The 23,144-nt window shown below is 42.8% G+C and overlaps 2 protein-coding genes across 2 annotated transcripts; one reads left to right on the top strand and one right to left on the bottom strand.

The window, feature by feature from the left end:
* Positions 1-1,906: 1,906 nt before the first annotated feature.
* Positions 1,907-14,235, bottom strand: LOC147300584 (cellular tumor antigen p53-like). Its single transcript, XM_086285120.1, has 2 exons — positions 13,979-14,235; positions 1,907-2,371 (listed from the first exon to the last, which is right to left on the bottom strand). The coding sequence occupies exons 1-2, from the start codon at positions 14,090-14,092 to the stop codon at positions 2,054-2,056; spliced, it is 432 nt and encodes a 143-aa protein (XP_086141246.1). The 5' UTR covers positions 14,093-14,235; the 3' UTR covers positions 1,907-2,053.
* A 1,686-nt stretch (positions 14,236-15,921) lies between these two features.
* LOC147300583 (nanos homolog 2-like) lies at positions 15,922-17,301 on the top strand. Its single transcript, XM_086285114.1, has one exon. It carries the CDS (start codon positions 16,057-16,059, stop codon positions 16,555-16,557), a length of 501 nt encoding a protein of 166 aa, XP_086141240.1. The 5' UTR covers positions 15,922-16,056; the 3' UTR covers positions 16,558-17,301.
* Positions 17,302-23,144: the final 5,843 nt, after the last annotated feature.

Here is a 23,144-nt window from a genome sequence, read left to right as displayed (position 1 = left end):
ATGCAGTGATTAATGTAGGACAGCAACGATTAATCAACTCATCAAGTTAATATCTTAGGGTTCTGTATTGTTTTCTTTTTTTTTCTTGGGCTTTGTGGAACATTTATGAAAATGTTCCACCATTGATTTAATTTAATGATTATGCAATTCACAATCTGATTAGTCAAATAATTGTTCTAATAGTCTGTGACCAAACAACTATCAAAATAGTAGTTTATTATGGTCAAAGATTTATCAGGTGTGCCAGACTTCAGTTCTTCACTTGTACATTTTGTTCCATATTTTACCTCAAGATATCCCAGAAAGATGAAGCTGAGGAAGAGCTGCAGAGTACCACCATGGCACTCTTCGTCTTCAGGGACAACTCAAGCCTCCTACATCAGCCTCGAGACATCGGGATAATCATTGATGGTGTGGAAGTCCTGAATGAGTTGCCTTCTGTGGCAGCTGGAGTGGCAATGGTCTTTGGACTCTGTTATGCTCTTAATATGGAATATCCACGAGGATTCAGGTTCACCTTTGAGGCTCTTCAAAAGATTATGATGGAGCTTGACTTTAACAAGATGACCTCTAAGATTCGCAAACTTAATTGTGAACTTAACACTGCACAGTAGTGTGTTTGCATGCATGTGTGCATGTGTATGTGCACATGCATGTGCATGTGTGCTTGGTTATTTTGCTTGGTTGGCCTGCAGTGGTATTCTACATTCAAAATTTATAAGAACACCCATTTGAAAGGGAGATTTAAGTTGATTTCATTGATACATGTGTAGATTTTTTTTTTTTACATTGTACAGGCACAGTGCACATATAAACATTTTTGAGTACTTGCAAATTGGTTTAAAAAGAGTTTTTATAATGGTTTTATGCCAGTTCTTTTAGACAGGTTGCAGGTTTTATACTGGTTTTCAAAAGATTGCAGGTTTTATAAAACAAACATTTCTCTAATCATTTCTGCCGTAGCACTAAATCTGTATATTACTAATCCTCTCTATTGATTATAGTTAAAATGGTTTGGAACAATAAATAATTTTGAAATAATTGGTTGGCCAACTGTCTTGTTTTTTATAGGAAATGCAGAGCATTTTTGAACTGAAATGAAATGTAAAAAATATAGTTTGAATATATGTAAATCAATTACCTGGCTTCAACACAAACATATTAGTTCATGTTAATTTGGTTCGATGTGAATACATTAGGTTGGTTAAATTTCAATATATTAGCTTGGTTCAATAATTAAAATATGGTTCTATGTAAAAAAATCAATTTGGATCAATGCAAAATTTAAAGTTTCAGTCAAGTCTAGTAATATTGTTTATATCAACATAAAAGTATCAGGTCATATCAAGTGACTCAATTTGGATTCTATAAAGCCAAATATTTTGGATGTGACAACTGGACATCATTTTTTTTAATTTGAATAGGGTTATTTTTTTTACAGTGTAGTTTATTTCTCACAGTTTTTTAAAAATTCTCTTGCTTTATGGTTCTTAGCGCTGTTACCAGTCTTTGCATTTATCATCGTTTTTTCTCTTTTTTCTTTCATGTTACACAAACATGATTACATATTGCATATGAATCAAGGTTGTGCAGAGGTGGTTGCATTTCCCAGACAATCATGCAAAATATATACATTTCTTTTTTTAAAAATGACATGGTGCGACAGGACTGTAGCACAGTAATACAGCAACATCAGAGGCAAATTCCATTCAAGTTTTGCAAGCCTAGCTTTGAACTTTATTTAAATAAACGGCAGTGACTCGTTATGACAAGGATCATTCTTAATCTCACTCAAACCATGCTGAACGGCTCTAACCCAATTAGGAACATAGGGTTGTTGTTTTTTTTGTTTTTTTTAAAAAGAAAAGAAAAACATAACTGAACACAACAGTATGTCAGTGTAGTGACTAATCAGGCAGTACAGTTTCAGGAACCGTTTTAACTGAGGCAGGATGGCATTTTGGTTTTTAAATGGGCATTTAAAACCTGAAATAATCCTAAAGGCTTAGACAAAAAGGTGACATTTGTTTTCGAAATTGAGGTGATGGGCATCTTAGTCGCTGTCACTCCTCTCTCCTCTCTGGAGCAGCCTCTTTCCACTGGAGGGCACGGGAACCTCATGCTTCACTGAGACCTTTGACTTGCTTTTGCTGTCCTTGTCAAGCAGCTCCAAACCGTCATTGATCTTCTTCAACATCTCGTAACGCTCACGCCCACGAACAGGGAGGAGAAAAACCTCCTTGTCGTCCCCCTCAGCACTGGAGGTACATTTGGACTTCTTTGTGGATGTGGTGTCAGGAGGTGGTGCGCTCTTTCGTTTTTTCGCCTCTTTGGTGCCGCTCTCCTTCTTCTGTTTATTGTCCTCCTGTAGCTGTAACAAAGAGGGACGAAATAACAAAAAAGAGAAACATATTTGTCAAGTAATTTTACCCCCCCCCCCCCAAAAGTGGCATTTAACATGATGATATTCTACTGCCTTCTGGGGGAGGGAAGGAACAGCGGTTTTTCTTTTGAGTTTATATTCAAGTTTTCTCCTTCTTGCCCCCTCTGGTGTACAATTTCTTCCTTTTTCCTGTTTAAAAAGAGTTCACATATTTTGTCATTTGACTGTAAGCAGTGCAAGGAGGAGATGCTCGCTTTTTGCATGACAGTCTGCCACTTCAGTCTTCCCTTTCTTTATAAGGCTGGAAAATACTTCAGACCCCTCCTCAGGCAGTAAGGGGCCTGAGGTGGGGTCTGAACTGTGGGTGGTATGAGGAGAGAAGGGGGACAGGACTGGATAGTGGCTTAAAGTTAGGATTTGGTTTGATTAGGTGAGCCGGTTTTTGGTTGTGTCTGCTTATGATTTGAAACAGGTCTGAAATGAGAGAAAGAGGAGTTTGTTCCTGGGGAATTATAAGACAGTGGTGTCCCGTTTTCCTTCTCATTAATCATATGAGAAGAATGAAGGCGTTTTAAAGATTTTTGAGTTGAGGTTTGTCCTTCTGCAGCTATCAGTTTTCTAAAGAACTCGTCCTCCTCATACTGCAGACTGTTTAGGAAACTTGGCTCAGAGCTGCAGAAGTTCTTGACTGTCGTACATTTGTGGTTAGTCTGATGAAACTCATTTTCAGTGTACTGACTGAAAGTGAACAGCGGGTCCTGACTCCACGTCTGTGGTAAAGGGTTAGGGTGTTGAAAAAAGATCAGGGAACCAGCAATCGCCGGTTCCTTGAGATGCACTCTCCACCGTGGGACAGGATGGTGGTACCCCTGCCCCAGTTCAAAAAATTGCCCATCTTGGGTTTACTAATTAAACGGCGCATAACCACAGGGCAACAAAGACAGTTGGCATTACTTGTTCAACCAGCTATTCTTATAAACCAGTAAAAAGCGTTGGCACTAACAGCACAACTGAGTTACCTCAAAACTACAGGAAGACAATAGTCCTAATGCTTCACAAGTCTGGGCACCACATACGTACATTTCTCAAAATAAAAAAGGATAGATGAGGCTGAAAAACAGCACCAAAGACAATATGGTAAAAATTTTATTAATTACATACAGTATTTATAGTTTTTTTATTGCACTCTCAAGTTAGTTTCAAAACAAACAATAGTGCAATTAACTATACACAAATAGAAAGGTACCATGCAACATACAAACAAGCGTAATACAAAGAAAAAACGTGTAGTTTGATTTTTCTTCTTTCCTTTTCATACAGCTTGGAGCTGCCTGCAGCTGCAGTAGAAAAAGCAAAGACCTGCTTCTGAGCAGGATACAGGGCAGACTGCAATGACTTGTCAAGGCCTTCCATGGTGAGAAAAAAAAATGAAAATTAGGCTGGTTATATTGCATGGGGCAGTGTAGCAGACAGTACTGGACTATTATCTTTACAAAGCATCTACTGTCTTAAATACTACACTAAGAAGACGTGTACAGCAGGAAAATGTTAATACAAGTGGAAAGAGTTGCATATAAATTAGGGAATCTGTCCGCATTTGGTTAATTTCTTCTTGTAAAAGCTTATTAAAATACGCACATCTTTGGTCCGTGCTCAAACCCACGACTTGGTGAAACTTTGGCTTCAGAATAACCAGTGAACACAAAGGAGGAGCTACATAAGATTTACACATAAGAGCTGCTTTAGGGAGCATCTACAGCTCTGATCAGTTAAAGCAAACTTCAAATGAATATATGTATGGGTCTGAAATTAAGACATAAAAGGAGCGTTGAAACAAAATAATACTAAGACAGCATCTGTGGCCTGATTAGAAAAGTGTTTCTTTAAAGTAGGGGCACTGTTCGATGATCCACATTGCCGACTGGGGCTGAGATTTTTATATTTATATATGTATAACATAAAAGCACCTTTTTTTTCAGCAGACTACAGCTGCATTAGGATATTTGTCAACATAAGCAAAATTACACACGTAAACCGCGTACACACACACACACACACACACACACACACACACACACACACACACACACACACACACACACACACACACACAGACACTGTGAGGTCTGCAGTTCAAAATTTGAATCTCAGAGCTTGGTGTTTTTGTCTCCCTCCAGTGGACAAATGCAGGTATGATGAGGGTTGGTTAGGTTAGGGGGTAATAGCCAGAGCTTGACGGAATAAAATGGAATAACTGGGAAAGTAAGTGTCGTAGAGGGATGAAAGTGGTGTCTACGGGGGGGTTTCGGGGTGCTCCGGACACCCTGGTGAAGACCCCATGTCGATAGCACCAACGGTTCTGGACTTGGTGTAAATGGGTCCAAATTTGACGGAATAAAAAGGTCAAAGTGGCAGATAGGAGTGTCCGATCGGGCCGATTCCACCACCACTGTACTCAGCAGGCCCTGCCGGGTCGTTAGACACGCAGCATGGCAGGGATCGGTGACATAACATGTAGCAGTTTCCCTTCACAGAAGCGTCTGCAGCAGGTGGGTGGAGGAGGAGGCAGCAGAACCAGGCCTTTGGAGCACTGTGTCATCTCCTGGTCCTGATGCTTTGAATCTCCCTCTCTGTCTGTCTGTCTGTCTGTCTGTCACACACACACACACACAGAAGCTGGTCAAGTGCTGTGCAACTGGGATTGCACCTGTCGTCCACAGGAGGGCGCCTAGCTGGGAAGTCCAGTACATTCCATATTAAAGTTGTTGCAAGTGCATTTTTTGTGTAAAAGACAGACACACACACACACACACACACACACACACACACACACACACACACACACACACACACACACACACACACACACACACAGTAAGGTCTGAAGTGCAAAATTTGAATTACATTCCTTTGTATCTCTCCCTCTCTCTCTCTCTCTCTCTCTCTCTCTCTCTGTCTCTCTCTCTCTGTCAACACACACACACACACACACACTCACACACACCAAAGCACACAGACAGAAGCTGGTCACAACTGCTGTGCAACTGGGATTGAACCAGGGGGGCTCCCTCTGCTGGCTCAATGCGGTACAAAGTGTCAGAAGCTGTTAGATATCTGCTTTTGACAATCAATTGCACCTGTCATCCACAGGAGGGCGCCTAGCTGGGAAGTCCAGTACATTCCATATTAAAGTTGTTGCAAGTGCATTTTTTGTGTAAAAGACAGACACACACACACACACACACACACACACACACACACACAGTAAGGTCTGAAGTGCAAAATTTGAATTACATTCCTTTGTATCTCTCCCTCTCTCTCTCTCTCTGTCTCTCTCTCTCTCTCTCTGTCAACACACACACACACACACACACTCACACACACCAAAGCACACAGACAGAAGCTGGTCACAACTGCTGTGCAACTGGGATTGAACCAGGGGGGCTCCCTCTGCTGGCTCAATGCGGTACAAAGTGTCAGAAGCTGTTAGATATCTGCTTTTGACAATCAATTGCACCTGTCATCCACAGGAGGGCGCCTAGCTGGGAAGTCCAGTACATTCCATATTAAAGTTGTTGCAAGTGCATTTTTTGTGTAAAAGACAGACACACACACACACACACACACACACACACACACACACTGTAAGGTCTGAAGTGCAAAATTTGAATTACATTCCTTTGTATCTCTCCCTCTCTCTCTCTCTCTCTCTCTCTCTGTCTCTCTCTCTCTCTCTCTCTCTCTGTCAACACACACACACACACACACACACACACACACACACACACTCAATGGAGTATAAAATAAAGACCGGGGCAGTTCTCTCACTGGAGTCTCTTAGAGTGGAGGCTGCCCTTGCTAGCAAGAAGTTCTGTGTGTTTCTCTTCTCTGAGTCTTTACTGAAGAAGTGTTTTATAACATTTTCCTTAACAACTGACATGTGTTTTTTGTGTAAAAGAGAGAGAGACACACACACACACACACACACACACACACACACACACACTCACACTCACAGGCTCAGAGATGAGGGAAAAACAACAGAAATCAGGATAGATTTTAATGTCAGGAGATGCCCTGTGATGCTGGGGCCATTGTGTAAGATTGGAATGTGTACCAGTGGCTGGTGGGTGGTCCTTGAAGGTCCCGGGAGGAGGCGGCGAGGAGGCAGCGGGTGGCTGGGCTTGAGCTGTGGATCAGGGACGTCATTAATTCTGCCTGGTGCTGCGTGTGCCCTGTGCAGCTTGGATGTCTGCCGCTGACGCTCTGTGGTTCCTGTTCTGCTGATCTCCTGGTCCACACACGGCTTCAGGGTGTACTGTACAAGGGGAGAAGAAATGCATCATTGGTTACCAAAATAAAACAGTGTCTTTCTGCCTGTGTCATTCTGTTTGGTTTCTTTGAGCGTTTGTTTCTTAAATACACAGCAAGTGTCACTCTCTCTCTCTCTCTGTCACACACACACACACACACACACACACACACACACACACACACACAGACACTGTGAGGTCTGCAGTTCAAAATTTGAATCTCAGAGCTTGGTGTTTTTGTCTCCCTCCAGTGGACAAATGCAGGTATGATGAGGGTTGGTTAGGTTAGGGGGTAATAGCCAGAGCTTGACGGAATAAAATGGAATAACTGGGAAAGTAAGTGTCGTAGAGGGATGAAAGTGGTGTCTACGGGGGGGTTTCGGGGTGCTCCGGACACCCTGGTGAAGACCCCATGTCGATAGCACCAACGGTTCTGGACTTGGTGTAAATGGGTCCAAATTTGACGGAATAAAAAGGTCAAAGTGGCAGATAGGAGTGTCCGATCGGGCCGATTCCACCACCACTGTACTCAGCAGGCCCTGCCGGGTCGTTCGACACGCAGCATGGCAGGGATCGGTGACATAACATGTAGCAGTTTCCCTTCACAGAAGCGTCTGCAGCAGGTGGGTGGAGGAGGAGGCAGCAGAACCAGGCCTTTGGAGCACTGTGTCATCTCCTGGTCCTGATGCTTTGAATCTCCCTCTCTGTCTGTCTGTCTGTCTGTCTGTCACACACACACACACAGAAGCTGGTCAAGTGCTGTGCAACTGGGATTGCACCTGTCGTCCACAGGAGGGCGCCTAGCTGGGAAGTCCAGTACATTCCATATTAAAGTTGTTGCAAGTGCATTTTTTGTGTAAAAGACAGACACACACACACACACACACACACACACACACACACACAGTAAGGTCTGAAGTGCAAAATTTGAATTACATTCCTTTGTATCTCTCCCTCTCTCTCTCTCTCTCTCTCTCTCTCTCTCTCTGTCTCTCTCTCTCTCTCTCTGTCAACACACACACACACACACACACACACTCACACACACCAAAGCACACAGACAGAAGCTGGTCACAACTGCTGTGCAACTGGGATTGAACCAGGGGGGCTCCCTCTGCTGGCTCAATGCGGTACAAAGTGTCAGAAGCTGTTAGATATCTGCTTTTGACAATCAATTGCACCTGTCATCCACAGGAGGGCGCCTAGCTGGGAAGTCCAGTACATTCCATATTAAAGTTGTTGCAAGTGCATTTTTTGTGTAAAAGACAGACACACACACACACACACACACACACACACACACACACACACACACACACTGTAAGGTCTGAAGTGCAAAATTTGAATTACATTCCTTTGTATCTCTCCCTCTCTCTCTCTCTCTCTCTCTCTCTCTCTCTCTCTGTCTCTCTCTCTCTCTCTCTCTCTCTGTCAACACACACACACACACACACACACACACACACACACACACACACACACTGTAAGGTCTGAAGTGCAAAATTTGAATTACATTCCTTTGTATCTCTCCCTCTCTCTCTCTCTCTCTGTCTCTCTCTCTCTCTCTCTGTCAACACACACACACACACACACACGCACACACACACGCTCAATGGAGTATAAAATAAAGACCGGGGCAGTTCTCTCACTGGAGTCTCTTAGAGTGGAGGCTGCCCTTGCTAGCAAGAAGTTCTGTGTGTTTCTCTTCTCTGAGTCTTTACTGAAGAAGTGTTTTATAACATTTTCCTTAACAACTGACATGTGTTTTTTGTGTAAAAGAGAGAGAGACACACACACACACACACACACACACACACACACACACACTCACACTCAGCGGCTCAGAGATGAGGGAAAAACAACAGAAATCAGGATAGATTTTAATGTCAGGAGATGCCCTGTGATGCTGGGGCCATTGTGTAAGATTGGAATGTGTACCAGTGGCTGGTGGGTGGTCCTTGAAGGTCCCGGGAGGAGGCGGCGAGGAGGCAGCGGGTGGCTGGGCTTGAGCTGTGGATCAGGGACGTCATTAATTCTGCCTGGTGCTGCGTGTGCCCTGTGCAGCTTGGATGTCTGCCGCTGACGCTCTGTGGTTCCTGTTCTGCTGATCTCCTGGTCCACACACGGCTTCAGGGTGCACTGTACAAGCGGAGAAGAAATGCATCATTGGTTACCAAAATAAAACAGTGTCTTTCTGCCTGTGTCATTCTGTTTGGTTTCTTTGAGCGTTTGTTTCTTAAATACACAGCAAGTGTCACTCTCTCTCTCTCTCTCTCTGTCACACACACACACACACACACACACACACACCAAAGCAAACACACCAAAGCGCACACACACACACACACACACACACACAGACACTGTGAGGTCTGCAGTTCAAAATTTGAATCTCAGAGCTTGGTGTTTTTGTCTCCCTCCAGTGGACAAATGCAGGTATGATTAGGGTTGGTTAGGTTAAGGGGATTTAGCCAGAGCTTGACGGAATAAAATGGAATAACTGGGAAAGTAAGTGTCGTAGAGGGATGAAAGTGGTGTCTACGTGGGGTGTTTCTGCCGCTCCGCACGCGCTGGTGAAGACCCCATGTCGATAGCACCAACGGTTCTGGACTTGGTGTAAATGGGTCCAAATTTGACGGAATAAAAAGGTCAAAGTGGCAGATAGGAGTGTCCGATCGGGCCGATTCCACCACCACTGTACTCAGCAGGCCCTGCCGGGTCGTTAGACACGCAGCATGGCAGGGATCGGTGACATAACATGTAGCAGTTTCCCTTCACAGAAGCGTCTGCAGCAGGTGGGTGGAGGAGGAGGCAGCAGAACCAGGCCTTTGGAGCACTGTGTCATCTCCTGGTCCTGATGCTTTGAATCTCCCTCTCTGTCTGTCTGTCTGTCTGTCTGTCTGTCACACACACACACACACACACACACACACACACACACACACAGAAGCTGGTCAAGTGCTGTGCAACTGGGATTGCACCTGTCGTCCACAGGAGGGCGCCTAGCTGGGAAGTCCAGTACATTCCATATTAAAGTTGTTGCAAGTGCATTTTTTGTGTAAAAGACAGACACACACACACACACACACACACACACACACACACACACACACACACAGTAAGGTCTGAAGTGCAAAATTTGAATTACATTCCTTTGTATCTCTCCCTCTCTCTCTCTCTCTCTCTCTCTCTGTCAACACACACACACACACACACACACACACACACACACACACACACACACACAGTAAGGTCTGAAGTGCAAAATTTGAATTACATTCCTTTGTATCTCTCCCTCTCTCTCTCTCTCTCTCTCTCTCTCTCTCTCTGTCTCTCTCTCTCTCTGTCAACACACACACACACACACACTCACACACACCAAAGCACACAGACAGAAGCTGGTCACAACTGCTGTGCAACTGGGATTGAACCAGGGGGGCTCCCTCTGCTGGCTCAATGCGGTACAAAGTGTCAGAAGCTGTTAGATATCTGCTTTTGACAATCAATTGCACCTGTCATCCACAGGAGGGCGCCTAGCTGGGAAGTCCAGTACATTCCATATTAAAGTTGTTGCAAGTGCATTTTTTGTGTAAAAGACAGACACACACACACACACACACACACACACACACACACACACACACACACACACACTGTAAGGTCTGAAGTGCAAAATTTGAATTACATTCCTTTGTATCTCTCCCTCTCTCTCTCTCTCTCTCTCTGTCTCTCTCTCTCTCTCTCTGTCAACACACACACACACACACACACACACACACACACACACACACACACACGCACACACACACGCTCAATGGAGTATAAAATAAAGACCGGGGCAGTTCTCTCACTGGAGTCTCTTAGAGTGGAGGCTGCCCTTGCTAGCAAGAAGTTCTGTGTGTTTCTCTTCTCTGAGTCTTTACTGAAGAAGTGTTTTATAACATTTTCCTTAACAACTGACATGTGTTTTTTGTGTAAAAGAGAGAGACACACACACACACACACACACACACACACACACACACACACACTCACACTCAGCGGCTCAGAGATGAGGGAAAAACAACAGAAATCAGGATAGATTTTAATGTCAGGAGATGCCCTGTGATGCTGGGGCCATTGTGTAAGATTGGAATGTGTACCAGTGGCTGGTGGGTGGTCCTTGAAGGTCCCAGGAGGAGGCGGCGAGGAGGCAGCGGGTGGCTGGGCTTGAGCTGTGGATCAGGGACGTCATTAATTCTGCCTGGTGCTGCGTGTGCCCTGTGCAGCTTGGATGTCTGCCGCTGACGCTCTGTGGTTCCTGTTCTGCTGATCTCCTGGTCCACACACGGCTTCAGGGTGCACTGTACAAGGGAAGAAGAAATGCATCATTGGTTACCAAAATAAAACAGTGTCTTTCTGCCTGTGTCATTCTGTTTGGTTTCTTTGAGCGTTTGTTTCTTAAATACACAGCAAGTGTCACTCTCTCTCTCTCTCTCTCTCTCTGTCACACACACACACACACACACACACACACACACACACCAAAGCACACACACCAAAGCGCGCGCACACACACACACACACACACACACGCACACACACACACACACACACACAGACACTGTGAGGTCTGCAGTTCAAAATTTGAATCTCAGAGCTTGGTGTTTTTGTCTCCCTCCAGTGGACAAATGCAGGTATGATTAGGGTTGGTTAGGTTAAGGGGATTTAGCCAGAGCTTGACGGAATAAAATGGAATAACTGGGAAAGTAAGTGTCGTAGAGGGATGAAAGTGGTGTCTACGTGGGGTGTTTCTGCCGCTCCGCACGCGCTGGTGAAGACCCCATGTCGATAGCACCAACGGTTCTGGACTTGGTGTAAATGGGTCCAAATTTGACGGAATAAAAAGGTCAAAGTGGCAGATAGGAGTGTCCGATCGGGCCGATTCCACCACCACTGTACTCAGCAGGCCCTGCCGGGTCGTTAGACACGCAGCATGGCAGGGATCGGTGACATAACATGTAGCAGTTTCCCTTCACAGAAGCGTCTGCAGCAGGTGGGTGGAGGAGGAGGCAGCAGAACCAGGCCTTTGGAGCACTGTGTCATCTCCTGGTCCTGATGCTTTGAATCTCCCTCTCTGTCTGTCTGTCTGTCTGTCTGTCTGTCACACACACACACACACACACACACACACACACACTGTAAGGTCTGAAGTGCAAAATTTGAATTACATTCCTTTGTATCTCTCCCTCTCTCCCTCTCTCTCTCTCTCTCTCTCTCTCTCTCTCTCTGTCTCTCTCTCTCTCTCTCTCTCTCTCTGTCAACACACACACACACACACACACACACACACACACACACACACACACACTGTAAGGTCTGAAGTGCAAAATTTGAATTACATTCCTTTGTATCTCTCCCTCTCTCCCTCTCTCTCTCTCTCTCTCTCTCTCTGTCAACACACACACACACACACACACACACACACACACACACACACACACACACTGTAAGGTCTGAAGTGCAAAATTTGAATTACATTCCTTTGTATCTCTCCCTCTCTCTCTCTCTCTCTGTCTCTCTCTCTCTCTCTCTGTCAACACACACACACACACACACACACGCACACACACACGCTCAATGGAGTATAAAATAAAGACCGGGGCAGTTCTCTCACTGGAGTCTCTTAGAGTGGAGGCTGCCCTTGCTAGCAAGAAGTTCTGTGTGTTTCTCTTCTCTGAGTCTTTACTGAAGAAGTGTTTTATAACATTTTCCTTAACAACTGACATGTGTTTTTTGTGTAAAAGAGAGAGACACACACACACACACACGCTCAATGGAGTATAAAATAAAGACCGGGGCAGTTCTCTCACTGGAGTCTCTTAGAGTGGAGGCTGCCCTTGCTAGCAAGAAGTTCTGTGTGTTTCTCTTCTCTGAGTCTTTACTGAAGAAGTGTTTTATAACATTTTCCTTAACAACTGACATGTGTTTTTTGTGTAAAAGAGAGAGAGAGACACACACACACACACACACACTCACACTCACACTCAGCGGCTCAGAGATGAGGGAAAAACAACAGAAATCAGGATAGATTTTAATGTCAGGAGATGCCCTGTGATGCTGGGGCCATTGTGTAAGATTGGAATGTGTACCAGTGGCTGGTGGGTGGTCCTTGAAGGTCCCGGGAGGAGGCGGCGAGGAGGCAGCGGGTGGCTGGGCTTGAGCTGTGGATCAGGGACGTCATTAATTCTGCCTGGTGCTGCGTGTGCCCTGTGCAGCTTGGATGTCTGCCGCTGACGCTCTGTGGTTCCTGTTCTGCTGATCTCCTGGTCCACACACGGCTTCAGGGTGCACTGTACAAGGGAAGAAGAAATGCATCATTGGTTACCAAAATAAAACAGTGTCTTTCTGCCTGTGTCATTCTGTTTGGTTTCTTTGAGCGTTTGTTTCTTAAATACACAGCAAGTGTCACTCTCTCTCTCTCTGTCACACACACACACACACACACACACCAAAGCACACACACCAAAGCACACACACACACACACACACACACACACACTGTGTATCATCACTGATTTCTATAATCCACATAATCCAGATTCGATTTGGTGCAATTTTTACTCAGAAAGTGAGAGATCTTATAATTCTGATCATTTATCAGTACTGACACTAAACTTTATCAGAGATGTGACCATCACAGCACATGCCGTTGTGTCAAAGTAACTGAGAATAAAAAAATAAAAAAATAAAAACATAAAGGAGATTTTCCTGGCATGGATTTTATAGCAGATAACCTTAAAAATATTCTGCAATTATACCTAATTTGAAAAAGTTTACATTTCTTCAGTATTAAACAGCAGAAATTAAGCTTTCTTATCCGACGTCATTTACAAAGGAAAGAAAAGACAGCGGCCGCCAGCGCTGTAAACAACGGTAGACTGATGGGTAATAAGCGAATGAGTAATGCAGAAAACACATGTTTGAGATGGGAAACTTTTCTTGAAGTTTCTCTCACAGTTCACGCACAGCTGTGGGTTTTATCGTGTTGGAAGCAAAACAGCAAAAGTAAGAAGGAATTAAGGATGATATTAGCCCCCACGCCGACTAAGCTAATTCTGATGCGTCGGTCCGCTCTGTTTACGTCTTCGTGTGGAATGCGTTTCCTGCTCTCATTTGCTGGTTGTTGTTGAAATAGTTTTGTGAGCTTTAACCTGAGATTCTGGCGTTTCTGGTAAAACACATTTATATTCATTCAATTCAGGATTTAATGAATCGATATCGCTTCATTCAAGCTACTCACCTGTCTATATCCACCTCCACGTCCAGCTCGACCACGGACAGAGGTCCCGCCCCGACTATCTCTGATTGGTTTAGACCACGAAGGGGAATGACGTGTGTCTGTTGTTGAACACATGGACGTCTGTCGCTTGGCGAGCGATCGGGTGGTTTAGCGAGTGTCAGCCTCTTAAGTTTAAGACAAGCCCGGCTGCTTTTTAAGCGACGCGGCGCTAGCTACCCAGCTAGCTCAGTACACAGGAACTACTTCCGGTAGTTATACAAAATAAAAGCGTCCCCCATTATAATCCGCTATAATGCCATACTTCCGCTGCGCGCGCCGTTGATATATACCTTGGCTTTACATTAATTGTGAGAAAACAAAACAAACAAATAACTCACCGTTGAGTCGATTGTGAGGTAGTGTAAAGACGAATGAATCGGCTGGGTTATTGCACGCTGTCAACTGGTCTGTAGTGTAGGATTTGTCGATATCTGACAAGTATGCCAACCACAGGGACACAGCGGCCGCCTCCATTACTCCCGACATACCACTAGAGTGAGCCAGCACACCACAAATGAAGTTTTCTTGTTCTCCATTCATTTCAATGGGAAAAAACTTGCATTAAAATATTCATATTTAAAAAACTATAGAAGTAATAAACACCAAAAGTCATAGCAACTCATTCCAGCTCCAGCCGCACACAATGATATATCATATGTGAACCTTGTCTCAAAACTGTGGGGCGAGTTAAGGTCCAAAATAAACACCAAAAGTCATAGCAATTAGATGGAGTCATTGCTTTGGCAATGACTCCATCTAATGGTTAAATTTCTGAACTGCAGGCTCAGTAAGTAAGTAAGTAAGTAAACTTTATTTATTAAGCGCTTTTCACAGACAGACATTCACAAAGCAGCAGTGATGAGACGCAGGTCTTGCGTCCATGACTGCCCTCGCGAGTTAAAGACAGCTGCAGTGTTTGTGTTTTCTAACTCAGGTGTCTCAGCTGAAGAACTGCGGGGTGATTTTAAGAAATCCCCTGTCAATTGGTTATGAGCAAAAATTGTTTCTATAAAAAAAACAAACAAACAAACAAAAAAAAACCAGTTTCAACCGTAACGTGAAGTACACATTTTATTATTTTTTTCCTTTTAGTGAAAGGAAACAGCCGTCGCCGGTATGCTAGTGCGCACGCTCCACCCCCTCCTACGCCTCTTTCCCCCCCTTCTTTTTGCTTTGTAAATAAACAGAAATGTGACTTTTGCTTCATAAACAGTTTGACAAACAAGTGGTGCCTGCAGGGTGTATATTCATGGTATAACCGGCATAAACACAGCCTCACTTCGTGTGTGATTGTGCAGGAAATACAACTGTGCGCTCAGCTTCGAAAAAGGACCGCATCTATCCATTTATCCTCATACCTCACCTCTATGTATGTGCTCTCTTTGAGCGCAGGTGCGGCTCTTTGCTGTGACACACCTCTAATGTAGTCTAGACGCTCCGGCGCCAGGGGTCATCGGGTGACACACACACACACACACAAACAACAAGTAACACAACATGGACCATGAACTCTGCGTGACTCAACTATACCAAGACAGTTCACCTATTACGAGCCTTTAAAGTAAGCTTATTGCTAAATAGTCTTGATATTTAATCAACAGGTAAGGTAACACCTGATTCTGTTCACATGGACGGAGTTTTTTCAGTGCTAAATAGTCTGCACATCCCGGCTCTTATTATTTATTTTGCTGCGTTATTTTGCAAAATTATCTAATCTAAAAATAAACTACATAAATGAGTGCGATGCAATATTTTGCTCTTGGTGTTTTCAGTCCTTTATGTCCATCTTATGTGTCCTTTTTTTCTGTTATCAATCAACCAACCGATCATTCGATTAAAGGCCTGTCAACGGGCTTCGTAAAGGTTCTTTTAAGGTCACCAGAAAGCTACATAAAAGACTGCACCTGCACCTGCACCTGCACCAAAGTTCTTTTTTTTTTCTCTCTATCTCCGAACATTGTTGCATTTTAAAACCTTCTTCAGTGAGCTATAAATATGAGGCGCTCCAAACACACTCTCAGTTTTACTTCTGCCAAAAAATGACCACAATGCCGAGACAACTGGAGGTCCAGAACTCGATCCTCACTGGTGGGGACAGCTTTAACATGTGGCACGACTACATGAATCTGAGCCAAGTGTTCGAGAAACTGTGCAGCAACCGTGAGGTTGATAACCGAGACACCGAGCGTCCAAAGAAGGGACAAGCGCCCCCCTGGAGTAAGGTCCACACTTCCACTCGGGGGAAGAAATCCTCCAAAAACTCATCACAGTCCAGTCCGACCAGCAGCGCGTCGGACACCAGCAGCAGCGCCTCATCCTCGGACTACTGCCGCTTATGCAAGCAGAACGGGGAGACTCCGAGGGTGTACCTATCTCACAAGCTCAAATCAGACGACGGGATAGTTTTCTGCCCCGTCCTCCGGAACTACACTTGCCCGATCTGCGAAGCCACCGGTGACAGCGCTCACACACGCAAGTACTGCCCGCAGATGAAGTGCGAGGCTGCTGGGAGGATGCAGACGGTAGGCAAGTTCTGGTAGCTGCTGAAAACTGAAGCTGCGAGAAACTGTACATATTTACCGAACTGTTTGGGGTATGTGTTCGTGTTGGCAGAGACCGTTTCAGTTCCAAAGACTGTTTCAAGTTTGACTGTCAAACACTCCGCTGCAGTCTGCAGCAAGGAGCTCTCATCCAGCACATCTGTGGAGCCCCGAGCCGGGGTGAGCGCTCTCAAACCTCGGAAAAAATTAAACTCTTTAAAGTCCTCGAGTGTTTATTGTTGTTGTTATTGTTGTTGTTGTTGTTTAATATGATACAATTTCGGGGGTACTTCATAGGTCACAAGTGAAACACTAAAGTGGCTAACCTTTCTGTGGAATTAAATAGATTTCTAAAAATGTGCCCATAGTGTCAGTGCGCGAGTCTTTTAGTTAAAATGCAAATGCTATATTATCCCTCATGTCAGACAGATTATTCGACAAAAACGTCAGTATTTTGTCTTTTTTTTTTTTTTTTTGGTATTATAGAAAATTTTTAACTCACATGCAACTCTTCCACTTGAAGTTACAGATGTACCTGAACTCACCAGAGAACATGCGTCATAAAAAAATAATTAAATTAAATTAAAAGTAACACTTCAAGGCAAAAGTGAAACGATTATGTGAAGTGAGAAATTGAATTAAGGTTCAATAGTTTTAGTTTCAAAATAGAGGGGCTGGGGAAATACAGTATACAAGGTCAAAACAGAGTTTGTACAAGTTTGTACAAAGACAACTGCAGTGTTTGTGTTTTCTAACTCAGGTGTCTCAGCTGAAGAACTGCGGGGTGATTTTAAGAAATCCCCTGTCAATTGGTTATGAGCAAAAATTGTTTCTATAAAATAAAAATTAAAAAAACACAAAAAAAACCCCAGTTTCAACCGTAACGTGAAGTACACATTTTATTATTTTTTTCCTTTTAGTGAAAGGAAACAGCCGTCGCCGGTATGCTAGTGCGCACGCTCCACCCCCTCCTACGCCTCTTTCCCCCCCTTCTTTTTGCTTTGTAAATAAACAGAAATGTGACTTTTGCTTCATAAACAGTTTGACAAACAAGTGGTGCCTGCAGGGTGTATATTCATGGTATAACCGGCATAAACACAGCCTCACTTCGTGTGTGATTGTGCAGGAAATACAACTGTGCGCTCAGCTTCGAAAAAGGACCGCATCTATCCATTTATCCTCATACCTCACCTCTATGTATGTGCTCTCTTTGAGCGCAGGTGCGGCTCTTTGCTGTGACACACCTCTAATGTAGTCTAGACGCTCCGGCGCCAGGGGTCATCGGGTGACACACACACACACAAACAACAAGTAACACAACATGGACCATGAACTCTGCGTGACTCAACTATACCAAGACAGTTCACCTATTACGAGCCTTTAAAGTAAGCTTATTGCTAAATAGTCTTGATATTTAATCAACAGGTAAGGTAACACCTGATTCTGTTCACATGGACGGAGTTTTTTCAGTGCTAAATAGTCTGCACATCCCGGCTCTTATTATTTATTTTGCTGCGTTATTTTGCAAAATTATCTAATCTAAAAATAAACTACATAAATGAGTGCGATGCAATATTTTGCTCTTGGTGTTTTCAGTCCTTTATGTCCATCTTATGTGTCCTTTTTTTCTGTTATCAATCAACCAACCGATCATTCGATTAAAGGCCTGTCAACGGGCTTCGTAAAGGTTCTTTTAAGGTCACCAGAAAGCTACATAAAAGACTGCACCTGCACCTGCACCAAAGTTCTTTTTTTTTTCTCTCTATCTCCGAACATTGTTGCATTTTAAAACCATCTTCAGTGAGCTATAAATAGGTCACAAGTGAAACACTAAAGTGGCTAACCTTTCTGTGGAATTAAATAGATTTCTAAAAATGTGCCCATAGTGTCAGTACAGGATTGTGAACATCGCAACGCAAAGTTTTTGATTTCTCTCAAAACATATATTTCTTTTCATGTTGAACAGATAATATCTTTAATTTGAGTCAAAGTGATTTGCACTTGAACACGCCCACCAGAAATAGACCGGGACCCATTTTTATTCTGCATGGCTGCTGGAAACATCATGTCACATCTTTGATTAATTTCATCTGAAAATAAACGTAAGTAAAGCCAAGTGTGTTACAAAAGCTTTTATAATTTGTATTGCCAAAATCGCAGAAAATAACCCCATTTAAGCTGGGTCGACAGCCACCCCTAATTTTTGCATGATTGTAGCTGCTAGCTATAAGCTAGCTAGCTATCCTGCGCAACGTTAGAACTGGTTACCAGAAACCGACCATCACAGTCGGGAATACAAGTTAGTATACTGGTAAAAAACGGCTTTTTGCCTAACTAGCTAGCGTTACCACGATGCATCGGTGGTGGATAAAGCTAGCTAGCATAAGTTCATAGTTCATAACATTCATAGTATAACTCCGTGCTCCGCTTCGTTTGAATTTTTCTGGTGAGCTCGCGGTTTCTAGACACAAGCTTGTGTTTGTGCGCGCACGTTTGTCTCTCTTCATATGAATATCTGTGTGTTATGTGTGTGTACACCGAGCGCAAAAGATAATTATTAATGTGCATGATTTAGAGACAGAAATAACAAGCCAGCATATAAGATCAATGACATAAGACTAATTCCTTCAATTGACTTTCAGGCGCAGCTCGGAAAAATGTGCATTTTCTGAAGAAATTTTAATTTTAACAGCAAAAAATTGACCCTATGCCAAACTTAGTCGCTAATGGCTGGTCTGTAGACTGTTTGGTATGTCATGTTACGTATTTCTTGGTTTTTCTATGTAATGTGTTTTATAGAGAAGTAACATTATTCTTTTTTTCTGTATGCTTTCAGAACCACAGATCGCTCCATCCATTCCATGGCTGAAGCATACATTTTCATTTAATCTGAACAGGTATCATTTTGCATTTACACTGCACATCCTTTTTAAACATTTCATAATAATCTAGACTCTCCCTCATTATCCTCTCATTCACCTTGCTGATGTGTTGAGGACTTGATAAAAGAATACATGGTATGTCCATATCTGTTCTGTCTCTACATGAGATGCAGTCTCTTGATGTAAATTTGACAACTCTGCTATTAAATGCAGTGATTAATGTAGGACAGCAACGATTAATCAACTCATCAAGTTAATATCTTAGGGTTCTGTATTGTTTTCTTTTTTTTTCTTGGGCTTTGTGGAACATTTATGAAAATGTTCCACCATTGATTTAATTTAATGATTATGCAATTCACAATCTGATTAGTCAAATAATTGTTCTAATAGTCTGTGACCAAACAACTATCAAAATAGTAGTTTATTATGGTCAAAGATTTATCAGGTGTGCCAGACTTCAGTTCTTCACTTGTACATTTTGTTCCATATTTTACCTCAAGATATCCCAGAAAGATGAAGCTGAGGAAGAGCTGCAGAGTACCACCATGGCACTCTTCGTCTTCAGGGACAACTCAAGCCTCCTACATCAGCCTCGAGACATCGGGATAATCATTGATGGTGTGGAAGTCCTGAATGAGTTGCCTTCTGTGGCAGCTGGAGTGGCAATGGTCTTTGGACTCTGTTATGCTCTTAATATGGAATATCCACGAGGATTCAGGTTCACCTTTGAGGCTCTTCAAAAGATTATGATGGAGCTTGACTTTAACAAGATGACCTCTAAGATTCGCAAACTTAATTGTGAACTTAACACTGCACAGTAGTGTGTTTGCATGCATGTGTGCATGTGTATGTGCACATGCATGTGCATGTGTGCTTGGTTATTTTGCTTGGTTGGCCTGCAGTGGTATTCTACATTCAAAATTTATAAGAACACCCATTTGAAAGGGAGATTTAAGTTGATTTCATTGATACATGTGTAGATTTTTTTTTTTTACATTGTACAGGCACAGTGCACATATAAACATTTTTGAGTACTTGCAAATTGGTTTAAAAAGAGTTTTTATAATGGTTTTATGCCAGTTCTTTTAGACAGGTTGCAGGTTTTATACTGGTTTTCAAAAGATTGCAGGTTTTATACTGGTTTTCAAAAGATTGCAGGTTTTATAAAACAAACATTTCTCTAATCATTTCTGCCGTAGCACTAAATCTGTATATTACTAATCCTCTCTATTGATTATAGTTAAAATGGTTTGGAACAATAAATAATTTTGAAATAATTGGTTGGCCAACTGTCTTGTTTTTTATAGGAAATGCAGAGCATTTTTGAACTGAACTGAAATGTAAAAAATATAGTTTGAATATATGTAAATCAATTACCTGGCTTCAACACAAACATATTAGTTCATGTTAATTTGGTTCGATGTGAATACATTAGGTTGGTTAAATTTCAATATATTAGCTTGGTTCAATAATTAAAATATGGTTCTATGTAAAAAAATCAATTTGGATCAATGCAAAATTTAAAGTTTCAGTCAAGTCTAGTAATATTGTTTATATCAACATAAAAGTATCAGGTCATATCAAGTGACTCAATTTGGATTCTATAAAGCCAAATATTTTGGATGTGACAACTGGACATCATTTTTTTTAATTTGAATAGGGTTATTTTTTTTACAGTGTAGTTTATTTCTCACAGTTTTTTAAAAATTCTCTTGCTTTATGGTTCTTAGCGCTGTTACCAGTCTTTGCATTTATCATCGTTTTTTCTCTTTTTTCTTTCATGTTACACAAACATGATTACATATTGCATATGAATCAAGGTTGTGCAGAGGTGGTTGCATTTCCCAGACAATCATGCAAAATATATACATTTCTTTTTTTAAAAATGACATGGTGCGACAGGACTGTAGCACAGTAATACAGCAACATCAGAGGCAAATTCCATTCAAGTTTTGCAAGCCTAGCTTTGAACTTTATTTAAATAAACGGCAGTGACTCGTTATGACAAGGATCATTCTTAATCTCACTCAAACCATGCTGAACGGCTCTAACCCAATTAGGAACATAGGGTTGTTGTTTTTTTTGTTTTTTTTAAAAAGAAAAGAAAAACATAACTGAACACAACAGTATGTCAGTGTAGTGACTAATCAGGCAGTACAGTTTCAGGAACCGTTTTAACTGAGGCAGGATGGCATTTTGGTTTTTAAATGGGCATTTAAAACCTGAAATAATCCTAAAGGCTTAGACAAAAAGGTGACATTTGTTTTCGAAATTGAGGTGATGGGCATCTTAGTCGCTGTCACTCCTCTCTCCTCTCTGGAGCAGCCTCTTTCCACTGGAGGGCACGGGAACCTCATGCTTCACTGAGACCTTTGACTTGCTTTTGCTGTCCTTGTCAAGCAGCTCCAAACCGTCATTGATCTTCTTCAACATCTCGTAACGCTCACGCCCACGAACAGGGAGGAGAAAAACCTCCTTGTCGTCCCCCTCAGCACTGGAGGTACATTTGGACTTCTTTGTGGATGTGGTGTCAGGAGGTGGTGCGCTCTTTCGTTTTTTCGCCTCTTTGGTGCCGCTCTCCTTCTTCTGTTTATTGTCCTCCTGTAGCTGTAACAAAGAGGGACGAAATAACAAAAAAGAGAAACATATTTGTCAAGTAATTTTACCCCCCCCCCCCCCAAAAGTGGCATTTAACATGATGATATTCTACTGCCTTCTGGGGGAGGGAAGGAACAGCGGTTTTTCTTTTGAGTTTATATTCAAGTTTTCTCCTTCTTGCCCCCTCTGGTGTACAATTTCTTCCTTTTTCCTGTTTAAAAAGAGTTCACATATTTTGTCATTTGACTGTAAGCAGTGCAAGGAGGAGATGCTCGCTTTTTGCATGACAGTCTGCCACTTCAGTCTTCCCTTTCTTTATAAGGCTGGAAAATACTTCAGACCCCTCCTCAGGCAGTAAGGGGCCTGAGGTGGGGTCTGAACTGTGGGTGGTATGAGGAGAGAAGGGGGACAGGACTGGATAGTGGCTTAAAGTTAGGATTTGGTTTGATTAGGTGAGCCGGTTTTTGGTTGTGTCTGCTTATGATTTGAAACAGGTCTGAAATGAGAGAAAGAGGAGTTTGTTCCTGGGGAATTATAAGACAGTGGTGTCCCGTTTTCCTTCTCATTAATCATATGAGAAGAATGAAGGCGTTTTAAAGATTTTTGAGTTGAGGTTTGTCCTTCTGCAGCTATCAGTTTTCTAAAGAACTCGTCCTCCTCATACTGCAGACTGTTTAGGAAACTTGGCTCAGAGCTGCAGAAGTTCTTGACTGTCGTACATTTGTGGTTAGTCTGATGAAACTCATTTTCAGTGTACTGACTGAAAGTGAACAGCGGGTCCTGACTCCACGTCTGTGGTAAAGGGTTAGGGTGTTGAAAAAAGATCAGGGAACCAGCAATCGCCGGTTCCTTGAGATGCACTCTCCACCGTGGGACAGGATGGTGGTACCCCTGCCCCAGTTCAAAAAATTGCCCATCTTGGGTTTACTAATTAAACGGCGCATAACCACAGGGCAACAAAGACAGTTGGCATTACTTGTTCAACCAGCTATTCTTATAAACCAGTAAAAAGCGTTGGCACTAACAGCACAACTGAGTTACCTCAAAACTACAGGAAGACAATAGTCCTAATGCTTCACAAGTCTGGGCACCACATACGTACATTTC

The sequence above is a fragment of the Aulonocara sp. 'chitande type north' Nkhata Bay genome, unplaced genomic scaffold (genome assembly GCF_057382095.1).
Source record: "Aulonocara sp. 'chitande type north' Nkhata Bay isolate Kocher_YH1m ecotype deep benthic unplaced genomic scaffold, A_spYH_male_GT1.1 unmapped_scaffold_29, whole genome shotgun sequence".
Taxonomy (NCBI): Eukaryota; Metazoa; Chordata; class Actinopteri; order Cichliformes; family Cichlidae; genus Aulonocara; species Aulonocara sp. 'chitande type north' Nkhata Bay.
This window is presented reverse-complemented; position numbering and strand designations above follow the sequence as displayed.

Coding starts and splice junctions, on each gene's coding strand:
- LOC147300584 (XM_086285120.1), bottom strand. CDS start 14,092: ATGTGTTCAACAACAGACACACGTCATTCCCCTTCGTGGTCTAAACCA. Junction 2,372..13,978: donor GTGGAGGTGGATATAGACAG/GTGAGTAGCTTG, acceptor TCTTTGTTACAG/CTACAGGAGGACAATAAACA.
- LOC147300583 (XM_086285114.1), top strand. CDS start 16,057: ATGACCACAATGCCGAGACAACTGGAGGTCCAGAACTCGATCCTCACT.